We start from the raw sequence: 15,853 nt of genomic DNA, 5'->3' as shown, positions 1-15,853 counted from the left end.
CAAACTTGCTACTTGCATGAGTATTTCCGCCGACCAGTTTGTTTGTGGTTGTTACCATGGTGAATCATAGTGTAATGGCTCCATTCATGCTGCCTTTTTATAGTGGTGGTGCACACGCTTAACTTAAGTGAACCTACTCCGAGTTGATTGAACTAACTCGAATCAGCTGTTCTGGAACCAAAAACTCAGAGTTTCCCATCTCAGGGTAAATCAACTCAGATCAGGGTTAGACTTTGTTAAACCTCCTTCCTGAAACGGACCCCTGATCATTAGGGGTTAATTATTATTATTATTATTATTAATTATTCTATTATTATTCTGCACAGTGGTTATTTTGTTATTGTGCTTATTTTATCTAGTAGAACTATACATTAGGTCTCAAGTCCAAGTCAAGTCACGTCTTTATAAGCAAACTGAAAGTCAAGATCAATTATTTCAGGCGTCTGAATGCTTCATTCAAAAGAGTCAAGTCTAATACAGGCCTTGCAAACTGCAGTGTTTCATTTTGTATAAGACAAGGCCGCCAGGCCAACAAGAACCCCGCCAGGCCAAAAATAACGCCAAATTCTATTGTTTCCCCAATATTTTTTCAGCAGCGCCGCACTGCCCTGAACTGCATACGTCTTACAACACTCAAGTCCAAGTCAAGTCTTCCAGTCTACAGCTGTGTGTGTCCATATCAGTACAGGCCCTGACTCAGTGTTTCCATTACATTTTAGAGATAGAAGAAAAAAGATACACAAAACATTTAACATTTTGCTGAGACATAGAAAAAGGCATTGACCATGGGTATATGGAGAGGTATTGATACTCTTACCATCAAAAAGGGTGGGGCCTTTTTGACATTCCAAAGCAGAAGGTTATGGAAGTCTAAGCTGGAACTATGCTTCTGCAAATGTCTTTGCAGACCTAAGCAGCGAAGCGTATCATGACTATCCATAAGTCGCAGAGATTCAAAATCTCAGCAACACACCATGCAATACTGCGCATTCGGTAAGCTAATTGGTTGATCCAACTCCTGTTGGGAGGAAAGTTTAAAGCTGAGAGGAAAAGTATTGTAAATACTGTATATACCCAAAATCTGTACAAAAGTATAAAAGCCATGCAAACATCTCAGAACAACCCCCCTGCACATTCACCTACTGTATGTGCATAATGCATACAACTACGGTCAACACAGATCAGTACAGTGAAGGTGAAAAAGAAAAAAAAAATGACACATGGAGGCAATGGACCCCACATCTTGCTCCTGCAGGACTTTGAGAGATGACAGAGAATGGTTGTTTACACTACAACGGAGGGATGAGCAGCTGGTGTTAATCTTTGGTTTGATATTCAGACGTAAGAGGCGATGAGGAGGAGGAGGAGGTTTATCCTCTGCACCCACAGGAACCTCATATTCTTCTTTTGCTCTTGATGTTGGGGGCTGTTGGCCCCTCCTCCTCACCACCTCCCCTCATCTGCATCCTCCTGTGTCTTGTTACCTTGCTTTAAATATTTTGTCTGGGAAGGAACCAACCAATTTACCAACGCTACAGCATGTCCATGTATGTCATCACGGGGTTTCAGCCAGTGTGTGTCGTGCATGTAATGGCATACTGGCAGTGTCAGGGGATTAGGGAAAGCTAAACAAGAAAGCCGCTGGGGGCTGCATCCTCCCTTTGACGCGCCAAAAATCCACAGATGGTAACAGTAAAAGTGCTTTGAGAATGACCTCCCTTCATTCTTTTCCACAAGATGGAATTTTTCATTCTTCCTCACCAGGACAGGGAACCAAAGGTTATATCCGCTGGCTGCAATGGCTGATGGATCTCACACACACACACACACACACACACACACACACACACACACACGTGCCAATTTGTATAGTGAAATAGTATTAAAAATGCAAAAGAAACCTCTATGACAACTTACCTGTCAACATGGCTGAATCTCACTTCTCTTATTTGACAGCTTCTTGGTTGAACCAGAAGTTGTTCTGGCCCTCCTTTGTGAAGACTGTCTCAAAGCTTTCTTTCCTGCCGCGAGGATCGAGGAGGGCTCTCCGAGGAGCTATGAGCGAGGATACACAAGAGCAGCCTTCCCGTTGCTAACTCTGACTATACATTTGACGAATTCACGTGACGCTTCAGAGGAAAAGAGTCTCATCCCTCTGAAAACACATTTCCTCGTTTCCTCTCTCCTCGCATGATTTCCTACGTCTCTCCCATGCTTCATCGGTGGGACGGACTAAGACGCGAGGAAGGGAAGCAAGTGGAGGAACTATAGATGCAATTTAAGGGAAGTGAGATTCAGCCCATGGCTGCTTTGGAATGTTGTAGGGCAATACACACCACCAGTGTTTTGTAAGTGTTTCACTCTTCCAATTTGTTTCCATTACTACAAATGTTTGCATCCACACAAACAAAGAGACACCCATGCGACTTTTCGTGCAGTCTACTATTTTGTGAGATCAATAGTTTCGATGATATTTCTGACGTAAGTCAGTTTAGTGAAGTAATTGTTGCCAGCGCTGGCTGCTGTCTGTCTTGAGGACAGTGACGGCCGAACGGAAGTCAAAGTCGTGTGGATTGAACGGATGGATGCAAATTACTACTTAAACAAGGACATTTTCTAGTGTGATTATATGTGAACATATAGATCCAAAATGAAGCTTTTCCCCAAATGTTCTCGTTTGTTTTCTATTCCAAGTTTACTACTGCCTTAAAAGGAAGTGGAAGTTTTTTCTCACCGCCGCTGCAATAACTGCAATTGGTCTTGGAGGAATTGTTGGGCCTCTGCAAATTATAGAGTGTGTGGTCTAGACCTTCTCTATCTGTAAAGTGTCCTAAGATAACGTCTGTTATGAGTTGACGCCATAAGGCAAGACAGAAATGATCTTGTTTGCCTTTACGGCAAAATTCACCCTAGTATCATGCTTTATTCTGTTAAAAACTAGTTTTGGAGGGCAGATGAATTCCAAGATGATTTTTAAAGAATGCAGAAAGACAATGTATATGTTTACAATCAAATGCGTTAATAATAATGGACAAACAGAGGTGTTGAAATTAATCAAATAATCGATGCATCGAATTGCGGACATGGACGATGCTGCATCGATAATCGGCCGGGCCATTATCGACTATTTCTGTTTACTATTTAATGTATGCCTAACAACCTTTCTGTTTACATATTCTCTTATGGTTTGCACATTCAGGAAGTGCCATGTGCTCAGTGCTGTAGTTTTATGTAGCCAATTTATTTAGTATTAGAGCACTGCAGAATGTTTTGTTTTTGAAGCTTGAAAAGCTATGAATTAAATATCCTATATGGCTTTAATAGAAAAATGTATTTGACGCATCGTGATGCATCAAGATATCCAATCAAAGACATGATGAACATCAAATCGAAAGATCAGTGAAGATTCACACCTCTAACAAACATATCAGAACAAAAGCTTACTTGGTTTTGATGGATAGCTGGTAACTAGTGGTTAAGCATGGACTTGGCGATGTGCAGTCAAATGACATTTAGACGCACGCCTAGGTCACTTTTGACCTACAAATTCCCAAAATCATGCTTACTGGATTGCATCCAAGCTTGTAAAAAAAGCTTCTAAAATCCTCCTGCCTGCTCCTTACGTGTGTTTGTTTGTCTGTCTGTCTGATACCCGTCTGTACATGCACATGCCATAACAGGACATTCCAAACAAAACACACAAATATACACACAGTGTATGGAGCGCTGTGGTGCATAATGCTACCACATGGCAGCAAAACATAACAAGAACCATCAAAGGAAATCCGATCAAGCACCTGTTTTTTTTTCTCCCCTGTTCAGGTCAACTTTAAAGAGTTTTTATTTTGCCAACATCAACAGGGGTGTGACAGTGCGTACTGTGCTGAGAATCCTATAAACATTTTGACCTGAAACACATCTGTACACTCCCCTCACCTGTCCAACACGTTGGGATCAGCATTTCTGGATAGCAGAAGTTCCACACAGCGAGCAATTTTGTCTTCACTGCCAGATGCTGTGCAGCTGGCCATGAGCACCGTCCAATGATCTGTGGACAAGAACACATTAGTGTGGAAATGCATCATCACAATTTTACAATTCAGTTTCATTTAAACAAACATTTAGATTAGCACCAACTATAAAAAAAAAAAAAAGGTTTAAGAAAAAAACTTCATAGGAAAGGTAACAAGCAGGCTACAATTCACGTAGCTATGAAGAGTTTTCAATAAAGAAAAAAATACCATTAACAATAGAAAAGGCAAAGGCTGGTTTCTTTGCTTTTCATAGTTTTGTGTTTGCAATTTACACAGCCTTCGGGCAGGAATACCAAAACATTGCTGCTGCTATCAAAATCCACCTGTGTGTGGAAGTTAGGATATTTTTTTTCTGGTTGAAAGTAAACATGCTTATCCTTTTAGTGGTGCAGTTATATGGATATACGTCGTATAGATTTTACCAATAAAACTTGGCAGATAGTCCATTGATAGTCCAGTGATGGCCAAGAGGACAACTATATTTTTGTAGCTGATAAAAAACTAGAGGAAGCTTTATGAAGAGTCAGACAATGTGGTGTCAAAAGAGCAGGTTTTTATGTTTGAATATTGCCTATACTTCTGCAAACAAATGCAAGATAATTTACAGATATTTCTGAGTGCTGCAAATCTTCAGTTTTACAGTAACATGTGATTACAGTCAGCACTAGCTCATCTTGAAGGTTTTTGTTCAGTCCTAGTGACCTAGGTCACCATTTTATGAGTTATTTTTAAAGCTTAAATGCTTCGTGACTTACTTAAAATTAGAAGTAGCATGTCTATTTTTGAAGGGTTTCTTTAATCTTTTGGTCAGTTTAAAACCATCCATATGTTCTTGTAGCTCCAAACATTCCAATGTTCGCCCTGTTATTAACTGCCCAATCTCATGTTTGTTTTTTGGAAAATGATGATGTAGATTGGTTACAGTAGATGCTATGTAGCAAAAGAGGAGTATGTCTCCCCCTCCGCCCCCCCATCAGAATGAAGTCATACACCATGCAGCAAAATAAAAAAATCTGGACGATAACCTGGTGATGGAGATGGATAGCTGTTTATCTGGCATCAGGAAGTGTGGCGGCCTTTATGGGACCGAGTGCCTTCAGAGAAGTTGTTTCCTTATCTTATTCTGATAAGACCCGTCTGAGACCCATGGCAATGCACTCAATTCCTGTTTTGTTCCGCCAATGACTGAGTCTCCAACTTGTGTGCATCATAGTATCTGTGTGTGTACTTGTGTAGGCATACCTAGGCCTCGGCATCTGTATATGGGTCCCTGTGTCTATGTGGTGCTCTGCATGTTTGGCTCTATATCTGTTTGCAAGTGTGTGTGTGTGTGTGTGTGTTTATACTACTATTTGTGTGTGGGTGTAAACCAGACTGCCTAGTTTGTGTCTACAGAGAACTGGAGTAAATACATCTGAGAATTTGTGACTGGTCACTCGTGCATTCCTCCCCTCAGCCTCGCTGCTTTGACAAACGCCATCAGTACGTGACCACACGTCATCCTTCTGTGTAATTATTTCCTTCACCTGCCTCAAGCATCAGATGCCGAGACCATGTGAAATCAGTCACACACACACAGTTCAACTCGACATTCTGGACTGAGAATTAATTGACATCAGATATCAACAGCATGACCAGTGCTGTGGTACCAAACTTGGGTCTGGGGACGTCCAGGGGCTACGGGAGGGTTTCTATTGGATTAAGAAAGCAGCATTCTCAAAATAATGTATTGCAACTGCACTGGCAACAGTGACAGGAATGAGAAGAAAAAAAATAAATACTTAACTGATCTAAAATTTGCTTTCACCTCCGTTAGTCATGGCAAAAGTTGTATGCTTATCCGTATATGCAGTGTTCTTTGACTAACATAATCATCATGAATTTGCAGTATTTTGTACTAAACCAAAACTTATATACTTACAAACTATTAAACTTCCCTCTACGCCTTATTCAAAAATGTATTTTTAAAGATAATTTTTCATTGCATTTTAGGCCCTTATTTGAGAGGATAGCTGAAGAGACAAAAAGGGGAGAGAGAGGGGGAAGGACATGCAGCAGAAGGGCCGCAGGTCGGAACTGTACTTACGGAGCCGCTCAACCAGGTTAGCTACCAGGGCACCTCCACGCCTTATCCAACGGTACCTTTTTTCATTACTTTCCCGAAAAAGTTAATTTCAGTTGTAAAAATGATTCCACACTTATATATCCTATTTTATTTAGTACATTTTACACACCACACAAAATACAACACGTTCTTCTCCCCTCCCAAACCCGGCTCTACATCCTATTAAATCAAATAAGTATTCATTTCTTAAACTGCACTGTAACTTTTATTCTTTATTTGCTCTTTAATGTTTTATGTAAAGCACTTTGATTTGTCTTGTTGCTGAAATGTGCTACAGAAATAAATGTGCCTTGCCTACAACCTACAGCCTGTCAGTCAGTAACCAGGGCATAGAGAACACTGTGGTGCCTGCCTGTCTCAAAGGAAGTGTTTACCGCACCGCGTCCGCTTTTGGCTAGCCATTCTACCTTGAAAATTGCGAAAAATGCGCAGTTTTGAAAACTGTAACCACACTTTCAACCACCTGCAGCTCTACGTGTGTGTCACCTGAGCCAGGCTCTCTGTCAACATGCAGAGAGGACAGATAAGCTTGTGGTTACGCGCTCTCAGGTATGGAAATTTGGCACCGTTTGATTTAACGTGAATCAGTCCTTGGTAGTACCGACGTAATTCGGTCGGTACCCAAAAAAGTACTGAATTCGGTACCAACCCTATACTGCAGGTAGGGCTGCAACTAATGATTACTGTCATTATTCATGAATCTGTTGATTCTTTTTTTAAATAACTGATAACTCATTTGGTCTATTAAATGTCACTAAATAGTGAAAAATGCCCATCATATGGTCCCAGAGTATGAAGTGACGTCTTTTTTTGACGTCTGCTTATTTTGTCTGGAAAGTAAATGCGTGGCACACAAACTTTTAGTTGACTATGAAAAAATTGCTGTCAATTAATTTCTGTCTATTGACTAATCTATTAAAGTTATTTAATTTATTATGAAAATGTTATGAGAATGAGAAATGAGTTATGTTGGGTCTCTGTTGCTTCCACACGCATACAAACTTTGAAAAAAAATATCCATGCTGTTTTCAGTGAGATACGGTTTCTGAATGTGTCCTCCCTTCAGTCTTCGGGTGAGCTGTTCAAAATCTGCACGGCTTTCTACGTCACTAGCCAAAACGAGGGTGCTAGGGGGCTAACTGTTAGCATGCTAGCTCGTTCTCAATGGCAAAACACTGCTACAACACACACAAATTCACCCTAATCTACAAAATAAATTGTATAGAACTACTTACATCCGTTCCTGTTCTGCAGGTATTCCACGCAAAGTTGGAAGTGCACCCTCGTTTAGAAGAAGTCTCCCGGCTAATCCTGCCTTGTACAGGCTGAAGTTGGAAAAACAGCTAGCTAGCAATTGTGAGCTTACCTAGCTACTGCGCATGTGCGACTGCCAACAAAGATCTTACAGAAGTTGAGAGGTCTCACTCTGTAGCTAAAACAGAGACTTGACACAGGGTGAAAAGAGGAGCTGCAGCAATGTGCAGTACAACATATATTTCTTTTTTTTTACCCTTCAATAAACAATTGCTTAACAGCTTTACTGTACATTTGCATAAAGTTAAGCTGCCCAACAATCAGTGACAACTTATCCAGACATTGCTCCTCCGCTCATTTGAAATCAAAAACTACCAGCCATTTAATCTCTTGTTATCACTGCTGATTTGAGTCAACAGTCGCAGTAACTATAACAGTAGAATGAGCTCCATCGCAATATTACCAACATTACAATCTGCGAAGAGTTTAAAGAATCTGAATTACAGTTCCCTGACAATATCCCTTTGACCGTAGACTGATCATTCAGCGTGACAAAATTAAACTTGTTCTGTCTGAGGTGGAGTCTGTCTGGAGGTGCATTACTGACCTAACGGCAAAACAGTTAAAGTTTTTGGGGGATCTGTAACTTCATTTTCCCAACAGGATGCATGTTTTATGTGTATATAACTGCAGACTTCTTAACATGGAAGAGTTCTTCCCCCATGCTTATTTTACACAGACTGACCTCGATCCAACAGATGCCTTCGATTTCTCTTGCTTAGGGATGAGGTTGCAGTGTGCATGAACTAAAAACAACTCAAAGGATCCGCAATGTGTTTCTGCAAGAGTTCCTCTTTGGCGTCATCACCATTAAGTAATGTCAGATGAAGCGTATTGGTGCAAAGGCTTGAATGGTCCCCTGGTCCTTGGCTGTAGCAGGTGAGGAAATTGAAAAAAGGTGCCACAGGGAAGGATAGCTCGACACCAACGCAACAGGGACCGTCAGGAGGATTAGGTATGGCTGTTTGATATCCAAGCCTGGAAGACAGCAATGTAATGGTGTTGCCTAATCAAACTATCTGCCCTAGTTTTTTCTGTGAAGTGGTGGGTGAGGGATCACAGATGGATCAGTGGAACCTACACGTACTGTATATTATGATATCAACCGACATTTAAAAATAGAAGGAATTCAAGCCATTTCTGTTTTTATCTTTGGAACCAGTTTAAACCAAATTCCTATTTGGTGTTTTTAGTTGTCAAAATGTTTTGAGTGACCAGTTACACATGCCAAAATGCTCTAAAGAATGATTTAGAGGGTGCGTGCGTGAGCTGCTCTCTCTCCCTCTTTACCCCTCACCCTCCTGTCCACCTTTTCTCATATATACCTGAATAGTTAATATGGGTAAAGGCTTATTTGTTATCCACCTGAATATTAGGAGCTTGCCACATAAAATTGATCTTTTAAGGGCCTGGCTTGTCTATAATAAACCTAGTGTTATCACACTGTCTGAGACCTGGTTGAATAATAACATATCAGATGAGGAAATCAAACTTGATGGTTATGTTTTGTATAGAGCTGATAGGGGTGCTCGTGAAGGAGGGGTAGCCACTTATGTCTCCTCAAATGTATTATCTGAGCTTGTAACCCCAAAGGAAAACCCTGTACACTTTGAATGTCTTTTTGTTAAAATTTGTTTTCACGTAAATAAACAGTTCATAGGGAACATCTACAGACCTCCAAGCTCCCCTACAGAGTCAATACACTGCATAGGTACTACTATTCAATCTATTGGTAGCTCAAACTAAATGATTATTCTTGGTGACTTAACAACATTAACTATGTTTATACTATTAACATTAACTGGTTAGATCGTTCATCTCTAAATGACAGAAATTTATTTGAAAGCTTAAACCTGACTCAACTAATCAGAGAACCCACTCGGGTTGACCACAGATCCAAATCTCTATTAGACTGGATAAAAAAGAGAAAGTTCTCTGCACTTCTGCAGACCACAACAATCCGGTGCAACCAAGGCAGGACAAAAACAGTATAAAGTAACAAAAAATAGCCAGTGCAACACAGTTGTCTTCTTACTTGATGGTTTTATTACTTAAGGTGCAAAACGGTGACTAACGTTTCGATGTAGAGTTACATCTTCATCAGAGTCCTTGGAGAGAATGGGCAATGAAGCCCTTAATAAGAATCATCGACAGGTGCGTAAGGGGGGGCTTGTTAGCTGCCTGAAGATACACCCATCTCAACCAAGGTGTTACACTCAATCAGTCAATAAAGGGCGAATGCCCACACACAGTTCAAAAGTGATTTAAAAAAAACAATGTTGATACGTAGAAAATATAAAATGTTCAATATACAATGGAAATAAAAGTATATTCATCTTAAATACTATACTTTAACATATTTTGACTTTAGAGAAAGCAAGTTAAATTAAATTCTTCATTTAAACCCAGAGGTTCTTATTAAGCGCTTCACTGCCCATTCTCTCCAAGGACTCTGATGAAGATGTAACTCTACATCGAAACATTAGTCACTGTTTTGTACCTTAAGTAATAAAACCATCAAGTAAGAAGACATCTGTGTTGCACTGGCTATTTTTTGTTACTCTATTAGACTGGATTCTGGTCACCCACTCTGACTCTGAATCGCTGAATCTGGTGTTCTACCCGATTGCTTTAGTGATCATTCCATGGTTTTCTGTGTATGGAAAATTAGATAACCTCGCCTACCACCCAAGGTAATCAGGGTAAGGCAGAGTAAACATCTTAAAACTGAGTTTTTCATTCAAGATTTACTAGATATAAATTGGAATAGGCTTCACCTCATCCCCTTTGTTGAAGATGCTTGGAATTTTTTTCTACACTGAAGTTCTTAAAGCAATTGACAAACACGCCCCTTGGATATCAGTAAGGGTCAAGGGCCGACATTTACCTTGGACTGATGCTGATTTAATACATCTTTTTAAACAAAGAGATAAGGCATGGGAAAAGTACCGCCTGTCAAAGGACTCAGCAGATGGGGCTGTATATAAACGATTAAGAAATATGTGCACAACTAAAACAAGAAATGCTAAATCAAATTATTATAAAAACTCCCTGTCTAATAACTTTAATAATCCTAAGAAGTTTTGAAAAATGATTTACTCAATAATTCTACTAAAAGCATTGCTACCAAAATCAAAGTTAAGAATGATATTATCAGTGATCCTTCCGCGGTTGCCAATGCTTTTAATCAACACTTTTCCTCTATTTGTAGCTCACAATTTTCTAACTTCTCCTACTCTAGTCTGGCAGATTTCCTTCTCATTTGCTATAATAAATCCTACTGACATTAAGCAGGCAATTTTTTAATTAAAGTCAAGCAATAGCACTGATCCTGACGGCTTGGAGATCAAGTTCATTAAGCTTGCATCTCATGTACTGGCATTTCCTTTATCAGATTTATTTAACTTATCGTTATCCACCTGTGTGGTTCCATCAATGTGGAAGTCTGCCAGAGTTACACCAATACACAAGGGTGGCGATGCACTTGATCTTAACAACTACAGACCCATTTCCATCATCAGTAGTATAGCAAAAGTGTTTGAAAAACTAATATTTAAACAATTATTCAAATATATTAATGATTTCTCCATTCTGTCACCAAATAAATCTGGTTTCAGACCAAACTTTTCTACAACTACTGCTCTTCTAAAATGTATTTGATGTCTCATTCTCCTTAGATAATAACATGTTGACTAGTGCAATATTTCTAGATCTCACTAAAGCCTTCGATATGGTCGATCATTATATGCTTCTTGACAAATTATATGCGATAGGCCTTTCTAAACATCCTCTTTAATTCTTATTTTCACTGTAGACGTCAGCGTGTCTCTTTTCATGGTTGTGTATCACAGTCTTTAATAATGGAGAAAGGTGTCCCTCAAGGCTCTTCCTTAGGGCCTCTCCTATTTTCTGTATTTATCAATGATCTTCCTTAAATATGCTCAGACTGTAATATTCATCTATATGCAGATGACACAGTGATCTACACATCTAATGTGTCTGTCTCTAAGATTCAATCCTCACTGCAATCTAACTTTAATGCTATTCAACTTTGGTTCCGATCCAACCACCTTCTACTGAATAAGAAAAAGTCATATAGCATACTGTTCCCCACCAGATCAGCTACATTGAATCAAGATAATAATCTTTCACTCCAATTTTTAGACGATACTCCACTTGTACAAGTTGATGAACTTAAATATCTGGGACCTTGGCTTGATTCAAAACTCTGCTTTAGATATGATATTAATTCTGTTGTAAAAAAGCTCAACTGTAATTTACGAATATTATATCGCTCTATTAAACTGTTTCACTCAAGTGATTAGGTTAAGAATTGTGTCTCAGTTAATATTTCCTATATTAGACTATGCAGATGTTTATCAAAAACACATCAGAATCAAATCTTAAACCATTAAATGTTGCTTTCAATAATATATGCAGATTTGTGCTGAGATGTCCTTTTACTACTCACCACTGTGTAATGTATGACTCACTGAACTTATTATCACCAAAAGCCAGTATCACTGGTACCAGGTTATTTTTAAATGTGTGTCCTGTGAGCCAAGTTGAGTTACACATTCAGACGCGCGCGTGAAGTGCATGGAGTGGTAGGTGGATATTAGCTTAATGAACACACGATTGTTCTTTCAAGTACTTGTAGAGACAATAAATCTGCGAGTCGGCAGGCAAGACACTCCGCTTCTGAGACGCTCCCACTGTGATACTGCGCGTGGTGGAGGACGGAACAAAACCGGAACGCAGCCGGAACGCAGCCCACTGCAACATAAACCAACAATTAAAATAAATGGAGAACTTGCTTTTCTTTACTTAAACGAAAGCTAACCATCCAGAGGTACCCTTCCTGGAGGAGGTCATTTTAAGCTCAGGATTTCCAGAGGTGTCATTTCCCTAAAGATTTTCTCCACACCTCCATGAGCTCAGTGAGAATAAGATCTGGTTAGACAAGATAACACCCCCACCCCCAAACATCCGTATTGGTCTGACCTTTGCTGAAGTTGGCACTGGCCCCTCTGTCCAGTAGCAGTTTTGCCAGGTCGTAATTAGCCACACTGACGACACACATCAGAGGAGTCCATTCAAAGCCAAGCCTGGTCTCAATGTCCATGCCTGTCCACACCAAACGGATCAAATTAAACGAGGCAATGAAATGATTAAAAAAAGTAAATGCCTAATGCCCTCCAGCACACACACATGCAAGCACAAAATAAGATCCTGTTTTGTTTTTACTTCCCTGCTTGAATTTTTGTTATTCCTCCCCCACCTGATTTCGGCCAATCACTGTTTCTGTTCACATTGGGGTGAGAAATTACCACCAGCCGCTAGACAAATGTTGGTGAATTACAAAGTTTGTCACCTTCACTAATTCAACCATCCTTATCTACAATGTACACACAACAAGACAATGGGCCTCATGCAAGACATTTTCTTATTCTTTCTCTTGCTTTTTCTGCAAGACTCGCTTGATGTTAAAAACTCTTAAATGGACAAACTTGTCATCGTTGATCATTTCAGCCTGAAGAATCTAGCATTTATATTTTTTTTAATAAAAGGCAGACTATTTATTGACTGGTACAACAGATCTGGGTCACTCGTATGCCACAAAAGAACAAATCTGTTCATACGAGTGGTTCTTGCATGAGGCCTAATATCTTTTAATTGCTACTGAAGGTTAAAAGGTCCCATGGCATGAAAATGTCACTTTATGAGGTTTTTTAACATTAATATGAGTTCCCACAGCCTGTCTATGGTCCCCCAGTGGCTAGAAATGGCGATAGGTGTAAACCGAGCACTGGGTATCCTGCTCTGCCTTTGAGAAAATGAAAGCTCAGATGGGCCGATCTGGAATCTGCTCCTTATGACATCATAAGGAGCAAGGTTACCTCCCCTTTCTCTGCTTTTCCCGCCCAGAGAATTTAACACAGTCTCTCTCATGAGAAAGAGAGAGACATCATGGCTTGAAAACAAGCAAAGTGGCAGTTGGTCAAGGCCACCTCCTCAATAGCATTTAAAGCTACAGACACAGAAATGGCACATCCTAAGGAAAGCTCATTGTGGGACTGGCTCTAGTGGCTGTAATTCTGCACCAAGGCTGAATTTCAGGAAAGAGACTTCAGATACAGTATTAAGGGATTGCTAAGGCCTATATAAAAGCATCCAAAAAGCAGCATGTCATAGGACCTTTAACTATGAAGTTCCTATGGATAAAGCAATAAAATCAAATGATCACAAGTGAATACATGCCCACAGTCTAAGTGCTGATGTGTCGTACAGAAAATGAAGAGAGTACTTGCCATTGTCCAACAGCTGTTCAACAGTCCCAATGTCTCCTTTACTGATGGCTGTTTTCAACATCAACACATTATCTGATGCATTTGGTACAACAGCACCCAAATCCTGTAACAAAGGGTTAAGATCAGAATCAATTTACAAAAAACAAATAACTCTGAGAGAGAAAATAACAAATACCAAATTAACAACTCCAAACTAGAAAATGCATTTCCTGCAGAAAATGCGTGTGGATGCTGAATAGTTAAACTGCTAAAAGCTAAACTGGATTAATAGTAGAGATGTTCCGATACCAGTATCGGTATCGGCTCCGATACTGCCTAAAACGCTGGTATCGGTAAGTACTGGAGTTTATGCACCGATCCGATACCACGTAATAAAGCCTTAAAGAAGCTTATTTATGTTCTTTTTCCGTTAGAACTGACTGTCAAACTGCAGAATAAAAGAACGTTCTGTGGCATTCATGTTTCACAAAGAGTTTAACCTGAGCCAGACCGACAACAAAGATAGAAATCATATCCCATCCATACAGGGATAGTAGAATACAGTTGTTAAAACGTAATAAAATGTATGACACACTGGTATCGGATCGGTACTCGGTATTGGCCTATACGCAAGTTCAGGTATCGGAATCGGTAAGCAAAAAATGGTATCGGACCATCTCTAATTAATAGCTTAAATCTGTAAGAAGTTGTTGAAGCAGTGAGAATAGTTGGAAAAGTGGAAATTATTTTAAATTGTATGAATTTCACTGACAAGTTGAATAACACCACTAATGTAAAAATGATGTGGAATAACGAATCTGCCAAGTCAGCATTCACACAATTAAGGTTCCCCATTTGGAAACTGTGCCACCCGCATGTGTGAGGATAAAGAAATATTATAACTATGAACAATATGTTCTCATAATGGATATCAAACGTTGTACCAATATTCAACAGATATATTTCCTGCTATTAGGTGGGAGCGGTATTGACAATTGTCCATTTAGGTGTCCAATGTGAATGCAAAGAAGAAAGGTCATTTTGTGCAGTACCAAGGGAATTAGACTACTATCTTACCTGTGCTATGTCCCCATTTCATACTACAAACTAAAACTGCACTCTAAATACTGTGTTATATTGTTCACACTGTTTATGTGGCACAATTAATGTAATGTAGTTTAGGGATGCAACTAACTATTTTTTTCAGTAGTGCCTAGTATTTTTAGTAAAATAGTCAAATATACGTTTATAATTTCACAGAACCCAAGTTGTCTTCAAAATGCTTTTTGTCCAAATAACACTCCAAAACCCACAGTGAATAGGGAATATAGTTAATTGACGTTAACGTTACTTACATTAGTACAATTATTTGTATTTCAAGTTTTCGTACAATGTGTGTTTAAATATGCAAATGAAGCATTATATAATACTACATGTTGGTGAATTTAGAAGAAATCCACAGGTGCAAATAGACAAAGTGTAGAAAAATAAACGCATAAGTGTGTATTTTGTATATTTTTACTAGTCTGAAAAAGACATTCAAGGTAGCAAATTAGCCCAAACCTCAAAATTATGTTTTTTGCCTTAGGGTTAAGGTTATTGTCGCTCTACTTTGAGCCAACCGTCTGCATGAGGAGACCGTGAAGGGTGAAAAAGTGCGGCAGAGTAACGTAAGCACAACGTCTACTATAATGTTAACGTTAACATTAATACTATGTTGACTATATGTGTAACGGTATGAACATAATTTCCAATATCGTTACTTGAACATAACTAGTTTGTGCCAGCCTATTGTTTATTAACTTGTTTCTATTTTGCCGCAAAACAAAAAATACAGCAGCGTGTTAACGTTACCTAAAAAAAGAAACTAAGTTAGATTTAGGTTTCATAGCTACTAGCTAGCTTCTAACGTTAGCGCTAGTATTCGTAACGTTAGCTAGCATAAACATGTTTGAGAAAAGATAAAGAACGTTTTCTGAAGTCACCTTAATGCGGGGAGACTTTTTATCCGGACACCCGATGTCCCACTCGTCATTGCTACCGTCGCTTTCATCTCCAGCCGGGAAAGCGTTATCCGTGAAGCTACCCAT

At 39.4% G+C, this 15,853-nt stretch overlaps 1 protein-coding gene across 1 annotated transcript in view; it reads right to left on the bottom strand.

Annotated features, from left to right (window-relative positions):
• asz1 (ankyrin repeat, SAM and basic leucine zipper domain containing 1) overlaps positions 1-15,853 on the bottom strand; it is a 35,292-nt gene extending 19,439 nt beyond the window's left edge. The window contains exons 1-4 of the mRNA XM_078256496.1: positions 15,749-15,853; positions 13,785-13,887; positions 12,478-12,600; positions 3,937-4,048 (exon numbers count right to left, since the gene is read on the bottom strand). Coding sequence (XP_078112622.1) covers positions 3,937-4,048; positions 12,478-12,600; positions 13,785-13,887; positions 15,749-15,853 — 443 coding nt within the window. The remainder of the gene's footprint in view (positions 1-3,936; positions 4,049-12,477; positions 12,601-13,784; positions 13,888-15,748) is intronic.

Source organism: Sander vitreus, chromosome 8, assembly GCF_031162955.1.
Source record: "Sander vitreus isolate 19-12246 chromosome 8, sanVit1, whole genome shotgun sequence".
NCBI classification, from domain to species: domain Eukaryota; kingdom Metazoa; phylum Chordata; class Actinopteri; order Perciformes; family Percidae; genus Sander; species Sander vitreus.
Note: the sequence above shows the minus strand (reverse complement) of the source record. Positions and strands in the feature narration are given on the sequence as shown.